Consider the following 17,283-nt stretch of genomic DNA (forward strand, 5'->3'; position numbering starts at 1 on the left):
ATGGGGGAATGGGGGGTGGCTGGGTGGGATTGGAAGCTGCGGTGGAGGAGAAATCTGTTCGTGCATGAGCAGCATATTTTTGATAGTTTACTGCAGGTGATTTCTTCAGTTCAGATTCAGAGGAACGTGAAGGACTCATGGCTCTGGAAGTGTGAACTAGAGGGGAGATATTCAGTGAAATCAGCATACTTGGCTCAATTCCCTCATGTTGACAGCAACATTTTTTTCAAGGAGCTGTGGAAGGGTTTGGCTCCTTCCAAGGTTATTTGCCTTGCGTGGAGAGTTGCTCTCAGAAGGCTGCCAACGTTGGATAATTTACTCAGGAGAGGAGTGGCTGTGGACAGCAATAGAAATGGTGCATGCTTCTTTTGTTCTCAGCAGTTGGAGAGTGCTGGACATCTTTTCTTTGGATGCAATGTCTCATATAGGATATGGATGAGCTGTTATGGATGGTTAAGGGTGGAAACAGTATTACCAATTGACCATAACATTCACCTTGCGCATCATGAAATGTGGGGAAGAAACAAAAAACAAAGGTTGTGCTGGAAAACAATTTGGCTTGCTGCTATTTGGAGCATTTGGGTTCACAGGAATGCAGTGGCTTTCAAAGGCGAACAAGTAAATTTGGAAGAGGTAGTGGATATGGTGAAATTGAGGTCTTGGTTGTGGCTCAAATCTTTGATGCAAAGCTTCAAATCATCTTTCTACGAGTGGGACAAGGAGCCTCTGATCTGCATGATGGGGAGCTAAGATTTACAATAATTATATCTTCCTTGGCCTTAAGGGATGCCCTTCAAATGGGCTGGTGCTATTGTATAGCGATGAGCTATTAGTATAGCTCTCTACAAACCTTCTGCATGCTATGTCTGTTATGATTTTCGTTTTTTCCTTGGCTGCCTGTGGTTCTTATGTTATTAGAACATGGGGGTCATGAACATTGTAATCTCTCTTCTTGCACACCTTGTGCTGTTTTATGCATCTTTTCTTTGGCTTGTCAAAAAAAAAATCATTTCTAAGTGGCAATTTGTCCTCATATGTAATTGAGATCCGTTCCCTCCGATATGAGTAGTCCTTCACTCACATAGTTATTGAGTATGTGTCATATATATTATCAAGACTGGTCGCCTCATATATTAATTAAGATCTGATGGAAGAGATAGCTTAAAATTTAAAAGTTTGGTTGTGATCGAACAAGTCATATTCATTGATTGCATGAATATCTTAGAAATCTTCTCATATATTTGAAGAATCCAAATCATGTAAATGAAGGATACCTAGCATTCACCATGCCTGCTCAGCATGCACTCCCCTCTTCTCAACTCTACACTGCTTCTCAGTTCTCATAACTCTCACAAAATTTAATATCTTATCCTTCAACATCAAGTTCATTGAGTGCGAGTTCTCTATAGGTTCCGTCAAAAAAAAAAAGATAAGCCTGTGCTGAATCCAATTTTGTAGTGATTTTTGTTTTCTTATTATCAAAGGGGCTAAAAGCCCGGAACTACAAAGAAAACTAAATTTTAAATATCAAATACTAGAAGTATCAAACATAAAAGGCACCAAACAAAAAGAAGGAAGTACATTAACTTTTTGTCTATGTAAGCAAGGCTCATTCTTATGCAAAAGCATCCGTCACAAAATTAACCTCTTTCATTGACCAAAAAAAAAATATTTAACCTCTTTCTAAATCTGCTTTCAATATATATGAGGATCTTTGTATGTCGAAGTATTGATCTCCCTAACGAAAGGGGCACTAGAGCTGGAAATTCGGCATCCTTTATCCAGGAATCTGATAGCTAGATCAGAGTTTTGACTCAATTAAGATCTTAGAGCATCTCCAATGCTAGTTATTAATTATTAGTTCTTAGCACTATTCATGTGAGTTCGTATTGCTACATGTGTTTAAGCAACTCTCAAACAATTTTGCTCTAATAATGAGTTCTTAATTCTTACCACTATTCATTTGGTCCTACCAACCACATTATTTATACTTTTTATTTTCATAAAGTAATAAAACAAAACTCATAAAGTAATAAAGTAATGGGTTAAGTCATATTGGTCTCTGTCTTTGTGTCGCCGTCTGAACCAGGTCCCTCCCCGGAAAATTTATTGATCTGGGTCTCATTTATGAAATGTTTTTGGGGCAGATCCTCGCCGGAGGGCGGAGCTCCGGCGAGTGCATATGTGGCATGCTGACTAGCTTTAATGAAGTGAGGTGGAATTAAAAAAAAATAAAAATTCAAAAATAAAATTACACCTCAAATTTTTAAACACAATTAACATAATCCTAATTAAACCCTAACTTCATTAACCAAAACTAATTCCCCCCCCCCACTTCACCCAGGACCTTGATTTTGCTTCTTCTTCTTCATACCTAGGACCTTGATTTTGACGAACCCCAACTTTTCTAATGAGTAGGCAAAGCTATTTTCCCCAATTTCCTTCATACACAGCAGCAAATTGCTCCTTTGCTCCTTTCACAAACCCTTTCAACATCTCCATCATAAAGAACCCAAATTTTATTTCCTTTCATCCCAAAAGTAGAAAAAATCCAAACCCAGATTTTCCAGATTTCACAAAGAGAACGATTCAGGTTGAAACAGAGAATGGGGCGAGAGAGAAACAGGGGATCGACGCCACCATCACCACTTCTGGGTCTCAATATCCTGGGTTTCTTCTTCCATGGCCACCACCACCGCCACTTCTGGAAGCACGATGGGTCTTCTCTCGAACTGGGACGAAGCAGATCGATGGAGATCTGAGTTGGGGATCTCCTCCGAGACCACGCCCTTGCTCCGCCGTCTTCACCATCGCACACTCTAGTTCTGGACGCTCTGAACCTTCAGTTTGGGTTGGGTTTTGGACGCTCTAAACCTTCGATGCAAGTGGGGTTGGGGTTGGGGGACCGATTGCAGGTGGGGGTTGGTTGGAGAAGAAGAAGATGAAGGAGGAAGAGATGAAACAGTTTTGGGGTTTACTCTGCTTGCTGATTTTTCAATTCACATTTTTCAGATTTTATGGATTTTGGGGGATTTATTTTTGTGGGTTGGTTGTTGTTTTGGAAAATGTTAATTTGTGGGTAAATTTTCTGGGTTTGGAGGGAGTGGTTAATCTTGATTTTAGGGTTCTTTAGTGTGAATCTTCATATTAATTTGGGAATTGATAATTTTGGTTAAGTGAGGTGAATTGGGTTAAGTTTGGGGGGGGGGGGGGAATTAGTTTTGGTTAATCAAGTTAGGGTTTAATTAGGATTATGTTAATTGTGTTTAAAAAATTGAGGTGTAATTTTTTTTTTGAATTTTTTTTAATTCCACCTCACTTCATTAAAGCTAGTCGGCATGCCACATATGCACTCGCCGGAGCTCCGCCCTCCGGCGAGGATCTGCCCCAAAAACATTTTATAAATGAGGACCCAGATCAATAAATTTTACGGGGAGGGACCTGGTTCAGACGGCGACACAAAGACAAGGACCAATATGACGCTTAACCATTAAGTAATTTAGATGAGAGAAAAATAATAATTTTTTATGGTAAGAACTCAAAAAAGTAAAACTTCTTATATAAGAATTGAGTTCTTATTTTTAAGAACTAAGAACTCTATGTCAGCAACTCCAATGGTTAAAAACTCAGTTCTTAGTTTTTAACTAAAAAATAAGAACTAAGAACCTTACATTAGAGAGGCGAGAAACCATTTCCTTTAGCAATCTTAATGCTGTGTACAATTCTCCAAATTTTAGCCTGACTTAATTTGTCGTGATTGGTGCTTAAAATGACTCACAAAATTTTGGCATCTCAAACATATGCTAAATCACGATGACTATGTGATGATTGGTCTCAACATTAATCATATCATCGTATGCCGAAAACAAAAGAAGGAAATCAAGATTAGCCGCCAAGAAAATCTACAGCCACCATTACATAACAATGTTGTATGCTTTTCCACACCATTGATACAACTATACAAGGATCATGGAAACATCAATCAGTGCCTATGACAATCATGATTAAAACCTAATTGTATTTTAATCTCCTTAGATTTTTGGCATCCTAAGCTCTAAGCTTGAAGTATTAATCTTACAAAGTTAATTTCATTATAGGGCTCAAATTAAAAAGTTAATTACTTTCTGCGCGTGCGCCCCACTTCAAAGTATTATTATCAGTACTGTTTTTCCACTCAGCAAGATCTAGCAATTTCTTTCATCCCATCAAAATGTAGCCAAAATAAAAAATACTCAGAACATCTTTCATATCAATGTAATTCATGAAACTTGTTGAATCAAAGTTTGGTGTTGTTGTACGGGTACGCCAAAATTGGCAGAGTACCCGTATCGGGTACGTACCCGGTACGGGTACGCAGTGGGTACGCCGTGGGTACGTACCCAAAAGTATCGCCAAACAAAAAAAACTGGGTACGTTTTGGGTACTCTATGAGTACGTTTTGGGTACATCGAAGGTACGCCGGATAAGTTTTTTTTTTTTAAATGAAAAATGTTCAAAATTATGTTGTTATGTAGTTTTTATGTAATTTTAAAAATTAAAAAATTTATTCTCAATTTATTCAAAAGACCAAAACCTAATTTACATTTCACTCTTTCTAACATACGGCTGCTATGAAGAATGAAGAGAGAGAGTCGCTCACGTTCTTCTTCCTCTCATCCTGCCACCATTGAATCCACCGTTCTGTGATGGCTTTCATGTTGGTCTTTGATATGAGTATTAGCCAAGAAATACGAGCATTGTACATTAGGAGATTTGATATTTTTAATTAATAATATTGTGGTCGAAAACATTTTATTTCAAATATATATATATATACCTGTTTTTTCAAAAAATGCCGTACTTCGTACCCGTACCGGTACCGTACCCGTATCCATGCAACATTGTGTTTTACTATATATTAAGCATATACTACTAGAAATTTGTTTATTACATGCGAAATTTCCAAATTTCAATTATGCAAATGAGAAAGTAACAATGATTTATGAGAATAAATCATTGTAAAGACTTCACTATTAAGCTTGCAAAATTTCAATAGCCAGGACTTTGAAATTGAAAGTGATATCTGCCTTTTACACTAAATTATTACTTTTAGAACTTTGGTATACCGATGGGGAGAAGTAGGGACAACCAACCAAATCTAGGACAGTCTAACCCTTTAAAATAATGCACTTGTTGAAAAGCAATGGACAATCTTTTCTTCTAATAATCTCCTTCATCTTCCATTAAATCTTGTTCTTTTCTTATTTTTGTTTGGTAATGCTTTTATTAATGTAATCTGAACACTTTTCAAAAGAGACAACTCCTTTCCATAGGTGTCTAACAGTGAATGCAAAGCAAAGCAAAGCAATAGTATGCACTCTAGCTTTTTAATTGTCCCTAATGACATAAACTCTGCTTTCATTATTTATTCTAATTAAAGTCTCTGATCTCTCTTGTAGACTTACTCATAGAGACAACAGATATCTAAACCATTAACATCAGAGCTATTTTTCTAGCCATGTGACCAATAAAATAGTATTTTGGCTAATCCTCCCCCTCTTTAATTCATTTTAGAATTTAGGTTAGACCTAACTCTACTCTAAAAGCTAGTTCATAGTTCTACTCTTTATAAAGATTTATTTGGTCATACCTTTAGTTAATACAGGGCTTCCTCACACCTGGAGTTTGACATCTGGAGCAGGAAGTTTGCAAGACTAATTAAACATCTGCGAGTGGTACATTTATCGATCATCAAATAAACGGATTTAGGGTATGCTCTCTACCATCTTAAAATTCGGGCTAGGCTTAATTGTTCTCCAAAAGTTATCTCAAAGATGAAATTGTTCTAACCTTTATAAAGGCTTCTTTGGTCATATTCCTAGTTCTACTCAATGTTATAGATATAGCATACCATGTCATATGTTGCTTCACTTGCAAAATTCACAACCGGGACTTCGCACACTTGTTCCATTAACTTTAATTTCTTCATAATAAGCTCACCCCCCCCCCCCAATATATCAGTCATTTCTTCTTATCTCAGTTTCCATCCAAGGCTTCCCTTTGTTCATTCTTTTATCATGAATAGTCACACATTTGTAGAAGCTTCTAAAGACATGGAGTGTAGCGATTTTCATGTTGACAAGAGCCTAGAGAAAAAGATAATAATAAGTTACAAGGAATGTCTCAAGAACCATGCAGCTGCAATTGGCGGCAATGCAACTGATGGATGTTGTGAATTCATGCCTGCTGGAGATGAAGGCACCCTTGAGGCTCTCAAGTGCTCAGCTTGCAATTGTCACAGAAACTTCCACAGAAAAGAGGTAGATTCTGACTCCAATATCCCTTCTCAACATTATGTTCTTCCACTCCTTCCCATTTTGGCTCATTCATCTCTCAACAAAAGTGGGTCAATTAGTCCTTCTGATCAATCTGATGAGAAGGACTGTGACTATGGGATTAAGAGGGTGGAAAATCCAAAGGAAAATGTGAAGAAGAGGTCAAGAACCAAGTTCACGCAAGAACAAAAGGAGAAGCTGTTGGGTTTTGCAGAGAAGGCAGGGTGGAGGATACAGAAACTAGAAGAATCTGTGGTTCATAAGTTCTGTCAAGAGGTTGGAATCAAGAGAAGAGTCCTCAAAGTGTGGATGCACAATAACAAGAACACTTTTTCCAAGAGAAAACTCTCCACTACCTAGCTAGCTAGCGTGAGACAATTTTAATTTCCTTTTGGTCATTGCCATTTATCCTAGATTTGTTTTTGTTTGTGTTTTACTAAGTTATCCTTCCTCTTGTTTCATTTATATTCTATTTTGAGAGGATTATATATGTTTGAATGTTTTTTGGTCATGCATCCTTGCATGATCCTTCTCTGTTCAATTTGGAGAGCATGATGTCAAGCAGTTTAGAGGGTGTGATATATCCAATTATTGGTAGCAAAGTTGTTGGTTATGTTAATGTCATTATACAGATGTAGTAGTCTTACTATTATCATGTTTCTTGATTGCTGTCAACTGATTGGGAAGAAATTATTGGCTGTACAGCATTATTTGCTATTGAAGATGTATAGTATAGCTTGAAGAGTATCTTGCAAAAGACATATGTATTAATGGTGACTAGAACCATTTTACCAAGAAAAATGTGGTTCTTGTTTGATGTGGGTTTTCAATGAGCTACAAAACACACTATTGTAAAGGACTCTAATGTTATGTTGCATTAATGTGTTCATCCTCCTCAAATTACAAATTATATGTATATTTCTTGTGATTTATGTAGTTCTATATTTTTTTTATAAGCATCTGTATGTATTTTTTTATAAGCATTAATGTGTTCACCCTCCTCAAATTACAAATTATATGTATATTTCTTGTTATGTTGCATCTAGTTCTATAATGAGTAATGCTTTTTTTTTTTCGAATGTCACCACCCGCCTAGAAAATAGTTGCATGTCTCTCTAAAAAAATGTTTTTCTCGATATTCAAACTTATGCTTTCATCCTTACTGAAGTCTAGCTTACTTACCACTAGATCAACACCTTGTTGATTCTCATCAGTAATGTCAATAACACTCACTTTAACATTATGTTTTCATCATTCATATAGATTTGGGAAAGTACTTCAACATAACTTTACAAAAAGAAACGAGTGAATCACAATTTTGGTCCTTAAGAAAGTAGGCACCGGTCATATTAGTCCCTAGAGATCATTAATGGTTAAAAAAATCCATGTAAGTGTTGACGTCGGTCATAGTAGTCCCTATCTAAGTTTGGCCGTTAGTCCCTGGAACGGAAAGTGCTCATGTGTCACGTTATGTGCCACGTAGGTTTCAATTTAGTCCCCGACGTTATCAATTTAGTCCCTAGGTAATTAATTTTAATTAAAATAATGAGTTAAAAAAATAAAAATACAAGAATAGAAAATCTTAATTAAAAAAATAAAAAATAAGGCAAATAATTAAAAAATCAGATGAAAACTTAATAAAAAAAAATAATCACATCATCAACTTCTTCCAAAGCTTCAACAAGTAGATTTAGTACAAAGAGAACAAAGATAATTAAAAAGCAACATCAAAGGAGACTAAGAATTAAAGTGCAGCAAAATGAAACTAATAAAAGGAAGGGAACGAATGTTGTAGCAGCTTCAGCAGCATCACGTCCCTCACATATTGGCAAGTCCTGTGTGTTGTACTTGAAAGCCTCTCCATGAAATTCACATCAACACAACAAAACTGCACAAAAATTAAATTAACTGCACCCCAGAAAAAAAAAGACAAGTGCAGCAGGCCTTAGCTACAAAATTCCTCACAACAAGTGTCAGCCGAAAATTACCCAAGAGGCAATTGTGTCATCCATCCAATTTGTCACAACACCCTGCACCGGATATGAAGTATCTGCAACCCAGAACACAAAACAAAAGCAGCAATCCACAACTCCCAAAGTCCCTCACAGCCATTGCCAAAAGACACATACCATGGAAGCATTTTACCTTTCCATCCAAAATGTCCACAACCCATCCTCGCTCAGAGAGAATATCAGAACCCCAAAACCCATCATCTTCCTTCAACAGCAAAAAAAAAATCATAAAAACAAAAACATATATCAAAAAATAGAACAGTGGAAGATGAAGGAGAAAAGCCATTGAAACCCAATCCCATCAACACTACCACCACACCGAATCGTCTCCTCCATCGATCTGCCTCCAGAACCAAACTCACCCCAACTTCATCTTCTTCAACAGAAAGGCACTAGATCTGACCAGTTGAAATTGATAAAGTTAGCATCTTTTTGTTGAAATCAGTGAAGGGTATTCTCTGGTTGAAATTCAGAAGATAAGGGAGATAAATTGGGATGATTAGAAGAGGAAAGCCTGTAGATTGGACCCAAATTTGAAACCCATCTGCTTGAGAGCAAGCTTGAAGAAACAGAGTCCACAATCCGCGACCCTTGACGAGGCTGAGTGGAGGCTTTGGATCGGTGGTGGCTGGTCAGCGGTCGCTGTAGTGAATCGGTGGCGGCTGGGTGGCGTGGAGGCTTTCGGGAGGGGATGGGTTTGGGTTAGGTTTCCAGAAGATGAAGATGATGAAAAGGATCTGGGGTTTTTTTTATATTATAATTAATATTTAAAAAAATATGGTTAATTTTTTATTTTTTGTAATTCATAATTTTAATTAAATTTAGTTTGAATTTTCTATTTTTTTTATTTTTTAACTCATTATTTTAATTAAATTAATTACCTAGGAACTAAATTGATAACGTCAGGGACTAAATTGAAACCTACGTGGCACATAACGTGACACATGAACACTTTCCGTTCCAGGGACTAACAACCAAACTTAGATAGGGACTACTATGACCGACGTCAACACTTACGGAGATTTTTTTAACCATTAATGATCTCTATGGACTAATATGACCGGTGCTTACTTTCTTAGGGACCAAAATGGTGATTCACTCAAAAGAAACATTTTTACTCCCGAAAAAGTACCTAGCAATTTAATCCCTGATTTAAATTATATTTCCATTTTTTTCTTACATTATTCAAATTCATTATATATAATCCTTTTGGCATGTTCCCTGCCCTTGTCGCTTTTCGCATAGGGATTAACACAAAACGAGTTCGAATATCGAATTTTTAAAGATCAATATACCATTTTTCTAAAATAATCAATGTGCAAGAAGAAAATATATCAAATAAGAGCGTGCAAGAAAGTAATGATCATCAACAAATTATAAAAAGGCAAACGGTTCATTAAAAACTAACAAAAGGAAGCGATACAAAATTTGTTAGCTTGATCCAAAACCAAACGGCACAAATGAGAGGTAGCTTTGCTACTTCACATAGGCCAAAGACTCAAGTCATAAAATATAAATAAATGAGACATGTAACAGAATCTCAGGGGGAAAAAATTGAAGAAAAATGCTAAAAAAGAATCAACTCTCTTTCAGTCTTTCTTTGTTGTCCTTTTCAACTTCTTCCTTGCAGAACTATGATTAGTGATCTTAGATTTATGTGACTGTGAAGCATAACTTCTGAGTTTTTGAAGGATCTTCCGTTCACTAATGCGCAGCACCAAAGAATTATACAGCTTTCTCTCACTTACTGAACTACACCTTCCCAATGCCTCAATATCATCTTCCATTGATTTTGAACCATAGAGACTCTCCCTCATATCGGCTAGCGACAACAGAGCATTACAAACTTCTTTAGTCAGCACAGATTTCTTGCTCATATTAGAAAGACTTGTTTCACTTGATTCATGACAATTTCCAGCAACTGATACTGATAGGTCTAACTTATGGTAGGCATCATCTGGTAATAGCATGATGTATAATAAAATGAGGAGTTCAGTCTGTGGTTCTCCATCAAATGAGATCTCAAAATATTCAGAGTTTTCACTGTCACTTGCAGAATAGCCTAACCTTCTCCAAAGGGAGACTCTTGTTCTACATTGGCGGTCGGAGAACAAAGACGAACACCATTGAAGTACCAGCTCCAAATCAATGTTCACAATATCAAATAGATTATCTTGTTCAGTAAATCCATATCTGTGAAGCAAAGCAGCATTACCCATTATCCCGTAAGTATTAAACACCTGAGTGGCAAGAGGAACCCATAATGAGTGACATAATTTTGCTAAGAGTTTAGTGAATTAGATAGTGATTTTTGTGGTCTCAACAATAGAAATTTATGTGCATTTGGAAGAATTGGGTAATTTCCTACTTTAATTTTTCATGAATCAACAATTCCAAAAGCTCAAGCTATTGAATGAAGACATGTGAATGGTTTTATATTGCATTTCTAACACTCTCATCACCGAAGAGCTCATTTGGCATGAAGTGTGGGTCTGCACAAGCCCACCTACATTGTACTGAGATTTAACATATTATTATTATTATTGGTAAATAATATTTCTATTTTAATATCTTGAAATTATATAGGTATTGACATATTCATAGACTTAAACACGGTAATGATTTAAGTGTAAAAATGAACTTATAACCTATTTAAATACCAGATTTGGCTGACTCACTTTAGAGGGTAAAGTAAGCATCAAAACCATTAACAGTGATTACCTGCTGCTTTCATAAAGTCAATAAATAACTCAATCAATGGTTGCCATGCTTATTTTACCCACTACTCACTTTAGAGGAGCCGGACCCTTAAATACCTCAATATGAGGTAACATTTTAAATAAGCTTTCAGGTCTTAATAAGTCAAACACAACTTCATTTATTCTCACTCTATTTATTAACATATATATAATCATGTTAGCGTATTTATGAACAGTTTCATTTTATTCTATTTTAGTTCATTAGCCTATAAGTTTGTTGGTCTATTTAAACATAGGTTTGTTGGTCTACTTAGTTTCTCATTATGGAACAGGCCTTTAAATAGGCTGGCAGGTCAGACCAGGCTGTCTAGAAGATCAGGCTAAGCCTAGAAAAAGCTTATGACAGATAACAAGCCAGACTCAGACCTCGAATTTTTAAGCAGGTCGGACATATTTACACAAAGCCTAGCTCAGCTCAGCCTATTTTCACCCCTAACAATGACGAAGAACGACTGATGGCAGAAGAATTATCAACACTGAACCGAGAGCATCACAGTGGAGGAGGAACAACACTTTAGAAATTGAAGGAGAAGGAGGAGGAGGCGGGACAGGGGATGGCAAAGGTCCAATAAACGGAGGACAAAGGCCCCGGAAGCAAAGGAAAACAATGGCGGTGTGAGATTGTGTGGGGCCCATGGGTCTGTCTTTGGGTAGGAAACCCTAAGAAAAGGGTTTTAAAAAAAGTGAACAAAAGGACGTGGTTTTAGATTAAAAGTACCCAAGGAGTACCCTGCAAAGTACCCAATAAATTTTTTAAATTTAAATCTGGTACATACCCACCGCGTAAGCAGGGCATATAGTACGTGTATGGGGCCAAAAACAGGGTACCCGAGCTTTAGAGATTCTAGCCCTAACTTCTATAGAACCTCTTTGAATAATTTGTTCTACAGTTTTATTGCACTTTATATTGTTTTAGTTCATGGTTTCACATTTAACTCTTGTATTTTACAATTTAGTTCTGGTTTTAGAGGTCAACCTTTGTTTATTGTTTGATTCAACTAGTGATATCTTTGTTGAGTTTCTAATACCTGTGGGACGATACTCATATCCACCATTGCATTACTAATAACGATTGGTGCGCTTACAGCTAGCCAATTAGTCACCAAGTTCTCTACCCCTGAGTATTAAAGTGTCTCCAATGGAAGAATAAGAGATCACCACGTCAAAGATAATTATATGTAATATATTGAATGAAGAGTATCATCATGACTAGGAGGTCATTGAAAATTTCAAAATGAAACAAGAACCATGTTTCCAAAACAATAAATAGGATATAAATAAATAAACATACACTACTCTAAGGTTCATTTCTATGAAACTAGGCAAGACTTATGAGAGTAAAGAAAACCCACATAACATGAAGCAAAATCCGTACCTCAGCTCCACTGCTGACATCTTTTATCATAATCATCTCTAGTATTGAAGCATCACCCTCAGTAACTGAAGAACACTCCGAGTCACTACCAATGCAGTTACCTACTTGAGCAGGCTCTAACTCAGACATATCTACAGAGGAATTTTCAGCCAACTCTTCATCAACAATGCCCTCATCAACATCATCGTCAGCATCATAGTTAGAGGGCATAGCAGTAAAATGCACATCTTCCGCACCCGTTTTATGATTGAATCTAGAGCAAAGGACGGTATAGACATCTTTAGAGCATGATAGCTTTCAGATCAGGAATATAAACATATAATATCACTATATGCAGATAAGAGTTTCCGACACACAGTCTCTCAAGGAATTTTTTTACTCATAAGTTTAAATTAATTACAAGATCAATTTAAACTCAAATAAGTCACTACCCCAAAAAGGTTAGACAAAAAACATTCTCATTTTACATTTGCAGCATATGGTTCATCCAGGAAAAATAGGGGTGTTATAGATTTGATTAACATCAGGGAATATTTTACATGTATATTAGAAATGCTAAGTAACTAAAACAAGACACCCATAGACTAAAATAACTGTTAGAACAGCATATATATGATAACTGTTATCCAGTTGTGCTTGCTTTGCCCTAGAAAGGGAATCTGAATGGTAGTCTGACATGAAATTGAGCAACCAACTGAAATGAATAAATCATGCATGTTTGAGATCTTGGGAGTCAAGTTGGCAGAAAAGAGCATCTTAAAGACTTAAACTCATCTACGAACTTGTATTTTAACAAGGGTAATAAATAGCAAATAAATGGTAATCTGAACCTGGAAAATAAAACCACAGTAATCACCAGAGGCTTTACTTACAGATCTGCTAAAGGGACCATGCCAGAACCATGGTAATCATCTATCTCGAAACCTCGCGAAGTAATAAGACTTTTGGCTGCAAAGTATTGTTCTACGCTAAAGAATTCTGGGTTAAGCTCTGAAGGTGCTAAATCCAACAGAGGCAGAATATTCTCTTTCCAGTCCTCATACATAAGAGTTTTGTCTTCTTGCACTGTCTGCCTACAATGGCAAGAGATCAGAAATCTCCATGAAAGGACAAGCACATAGTTTTGTATTTTGAAACACTATATTCAACTTTAGTCCCAAGGACTAAAAGAACAGTCATAAATAGAAAATTATATACTGTGCCACTCAATTTTTTCTGATATTCTTTCGGTTTATTTCCCTCTCAGTCAGCAATAAGCATCATAAGGTAATTAATATGTATCCTTTTCTTTTCTAAAATGCTTAAACTCCCTTTCAATGGACTTAATTATGAAATATAACATAATGCAGATTTCAAATGAACTCCAGCCATAGCAAATAAAGAACAGTAATTAAACTACAAGATTGTTTGACAGCATTCAAAATATAAGATTCCAATGGACTCTGGAACACACAAATCAAAAGAAAAACAAGGCATTCATAGGGAGCCGAATTAATTATACTTAGTGTGTGTTTGGTTCCCTGGTGGTGAACCTCATAATCAACTCTCACTAAGTAAAATCACTTTTGGATGACAATATAGATGTTTGGGAGTCATCTTGAAGAATTACTTGAATCAATTCTAATAGAAGCTGGAGAGAGTAGATTTTGCATTGGACATAATCAATTATGAGATTTTACAATTGGATTAGACAAACATTTCCATAAGAAAGTCATCTTTTTCATAAATTTATCCGAACATAGATCGCTTAACTTTCAACTCACTTCTACCATAATCAATTATAGCAAAATCAATTATGACAGCGTCAATCCAAACACACTTAAAGACAAAAAAATATGTGAAAACTCATTCAAGAAACAAGCATTATCACCATGCCATTATCTGTTAGCAAACAACAGACCAAAGTATATACTGTCATAATTCTATATGGTCAATTTTATTCCATCCCTCAACATTAGTATAGTTCTACAATATATATAAGGTATACCTGGTGAAGCTCAGTACCACACAAAAGGTCATTCACTTCATTGAGGGTCCAAACCAAAGGCAAGCACTCTTGTTGAGGCAAGACTTGAAGGTAGCCATACCAGGGTGAGTCCCCACCCAAGCTTCTCTCATACATGATGGCAACTGCTAATCCCAAATGACCACCCAAACCAGCACCTTCAATGATCTCACTTGCCCCACTAGTCTTGATGGTGAGACAAGCTTCCTTTGGCATCTTGGCCACAACCTCACCTTCCTTCAACTGGCTCAAAGCTCTCACAGCTATTCCCTCTTCTGGGGTGTCCACAAACTCCAGTGAGTCGCTCCACTCGAATCCATTGGACTTCATCCATCGCTTGAATGCCCTCAAACGCCTAAGCAGAGAGAAAGAGAGTTCAGAAACAGAAAATGCATGCTCCATGTACATATATATATATATATATATATATAGAGAGAGAGAGAGAGAGAGAGAGCATGTGTACCTGGTAGCCATAGGTGGAGACTGGAGAGAAACACTGTCACTGTGAGTGAGTTTAAGGTTTGGAGTTTCCACTCCTACTACCAATGTTGAGGATTCAACCTATGCGGGTATGGGCATTTCATGGCCCAAGACATGAAACCACCATTGAGTTAGGCAGAATACATTAGGGCCCAAAAGGCCCAATTTGGACCAATGGAACTTTGAGTACTTTGGGAAGAAAAAAACCTAAAATGCACACTTTTATATAACGTTTTAAAATTATATCTTTGCCGACGAGTGGTTAGTTCAGGTTTCGATAGCGATTAACGAGGTAAAGCTAAATATAGATGGGTGCATCATAGTGAATAGGCAACTGATTGGTTATGGTGGTCTCTTGTGTAATGCCTTTATTGTCTGGTTCGGTGTTAGAGTATCCACATTTATCTCGCATTTAAGAGTCATGTTGATTGATATTGTTGATACTTCTAGTCTCTTGTACAGGGGGAAGAAAAATTCACTAAAATATTTATGCAAACATATCTGAAGGAGTAGAAAAATTAAAAGAATTTATAGGTTTTTTTAATAAGATTGAAGCCGCAAAGAGAAAAATTAGAATGAAGAGAGAAATGAACGATAAAGGTAAAGGAAAATAGTAAAATTAAGGAAACTGTGTCCTTATATTAATTCTTTGCCTTATGAAAAGGAAGTAGAAATCATGGGAGATTGATTAGTACAAAGAATGAGACTCTTTGTGATGATGATTGCATCAATATATGGAATAGGTAATTGGTAAAAATATTATTCTATAGCTGTGAGCCTGGAAGCAAGGGAAAGAAATGCATGAACATTAAGGAAGAGACTAGGATTGGTCTTTGATGGTTCTTATGAGGAGGAAATTCCAGGTCTGATGCGAAATATGCAAACCAACTTATTAAATTAAGTCGGTGATTTTTGTGTTTAGAGACGAGGCGTCAGGCGAGGAGTAAACGTAATGGCAAGATCATAGCATTAGGTTTTTTTTAAGGTAAATATTTGAGGGAGGACTTTGTGCGAGAGGTGGTGTTTGCTTTATGTACTTTTTAGGATAAGTTTTTACTTTGTGGGGTAGTCTTGTTCAATGGACATAGACATTCGATTATAGTGATGCTAAAAAAAAGGGTTAGCAAAATTATAAAAAAGGGTAGGGGTAGATTGGTCACAAAATACAACGTTTCTATATTTTGTATGAATTATGAAAAATTATTTTAGGTACATTTTAGGTACATTTTAATAATTATGAAAAATTATTTTAGATATTTAATATGAAAGACATGATGAACTTTATATAAATATTAACTTGCAGAGAGAAAATCATAGAAAAGTAAAAATGGGTAATCTGTGAAAGTTAATCATTTCTTTTACGAATTTATTACTAGTTACTACTTTTTTTAATTAAAGATAATTAGGTATTTGTGACTTATATATAGGAAAAGAGGGAGTAGTTATTAGTTATTTAATGTTTTTTGTTTCAACAACATCTGTCAGGGTGCTGGTTGCGAGATTTTGGTTTATGATTTCAAAGCGGTTTTAAACTAATATATAAAACCACAAAAAATGGTTTTGTGATTATTGGATTTTAGCTTCAAGAACATGTAATTCACTGCCACCACCAACTTCCACGACTACCACTGCCATCATTGCTAATACCACAAAATATAAAACAAATTTGCGTTTGCCGGGAGTCGAACCCGGGTCTATTGCTTGGAAGGCAATTATCCTAACCGTTGGACTACAAACGCTTGTTGATTATAATTTGAGTAAATTTATTATGAAGTCTCTACAAATATTTTTTAGAAATAAACATGGATTACAACGTTTCGATATTTAGGTTATGGAAATTTATTTTAGGTATATTTTATTTCCAAAGAAATAGTTACTACATATATTTTATTTCAATCACATCAGCTTTTTAATTTAGTTTTGTTTTCGAAAATGATATATATATATATATATATAAAAAGTTGAGATATATCCCCTCTCAACAAGGTACAGTGACCAAACTAGTAAAAGCCAGTAAAATCTCAGCCGCAACAGCAAAACCTCCCACTACAACAAAACCTCCCAAGAATCTCCTAACCCCCGCCCCCCACAAGCTCAGTACAAAACCTCCCAAGAATATCTTGTTTCAGAATTAACATTCTAATGATATTTATAAAAATTAAAAGTGATTTAATGTCCATTGTATGTACATTTAGGAAACATTCTAGGAACTCAATTAAATGATGTGGCATCCTCTTATTGACTAATATTCTTAAAAATCCTACGTATGTATAAAATAAATAAAAAGTAGAGTTGATTCAAGTATAATTGCCACACTACAATAATAATCGTTTAGGGC

General features: G+C 36.0%; 3 protein-coding genes and 1 non-coding gene across 4 annotated transcripts; 2 read left to right on the top strand and 2 right to left on the bottom strand.

The window, feature by feature from the left end:
• Positions 1–750, top strand: LOC130719702 (uncharacterized). The gene has a single exon (XM_057570313.1). It carries the CDS (start codon positions 1–3, stop codon positions 748–750), a length of 750 nt encoding a protein of 249 aa, XP_057426296.1.
• Positions 751–5,502: 4,752 nt separating this feature from the next.
• On the top strand, positions 5,503–6,808 carry LOC130718473 (zinc-finger homeodomain protein 2-like). The gene has a single exon (XM_057569071.1). The coding sequence runs from the start codon at positions 5,892–5,894 to the stop codon at positions 6,672–6,674; it is 783 nt and encodes a 260-aa protein (XP_057425054.1). The 5' UTR covers positions 5,503–5,891; the 3' UTR covers positions 6,675–6,808.
• Positions 6,809–9,700: 2,892 nt separating this feature from the next.
• LOC130720637 (ribosomal lysine N-methyltransferase 3) lies at positions 9,701–15,006 on the bottom strand. Its single transcript, XM_057571307.1, has 5 exons — positions 14,929–15,006; positions 14,448–14,820; positions 13,333–13,529; positions 12,461–12,713; positions 9,701–10,566 (listed from the first exon to the last, which is right to left on the bottom strand). Exons 1-5 carry the CDS (start codon positions 14,937–14,939, stop codon positions 9,916–9,918), a joined length of 1,485 nt encoding a protein of 494 aa, XP_057427290.1. The 5' UTR covers positions 14,940–15,006; the 3' UTR covers positions 9,701–9,915.
• A 1,606-nt stretch (positions 15,007–16,612) lies between these two features.
• On the bottom strand, positions 16,613–16,684 carry TRNAG-UCC (transfer RNA glycine (anticodon UCC)). The gene has a single exon. It is a non-coding gene; the product is annotated as a tRNA-Gly (tRNA).
• Positions 16,685–17,283: the final 599 nt, after the last annotated feature.

The sequence above is a fragment of the Lotus japonicus genome, chromosome 5 (genome assembly GCF_012489685.1).
Source record: "Lotus japonicus ecotype B-129 chromosome 5, LjGifu_v1.2".
Lineage (NCBI taxonomy): Eukaryota > Viridiplantae > Streptophyta > Magnoliopsida > Fabales > Fabaceae > Lotus > Lotus japonicus.

Coding starts and splice junctions, on each gene's coding strand:
- LOC130718473 (XM_057569071.1), top strand. CDS start 5,892: ATGTCATATGTTGCTTCACTTGCAAAATTCACAACCGGGACTTCGCAC.
- LOC130720637 (XM_057571307.1), bottom strand. Junction 13,530..14,447: donor GTGGTACTGAGCTTCACCAG/GTATACCTTATA, acceptor CATTGTAGGCAG/ACAGTGCAAGAAGACAAAAC. Junction 10,567..12,460: donor ATGTCAGCAGTGGAGCTGAG/GTACGGATTTTG, acceptor CTTGCCACTCAG/GTGTTTAATACTTACGGGAT.
- LOC130719702 (XM_057570313.1), top strand. CDS start 1: ATGGGGGAATGGGGGGTGGCTGGGTGGGATTGGAAGCTGCGGTGGAGG.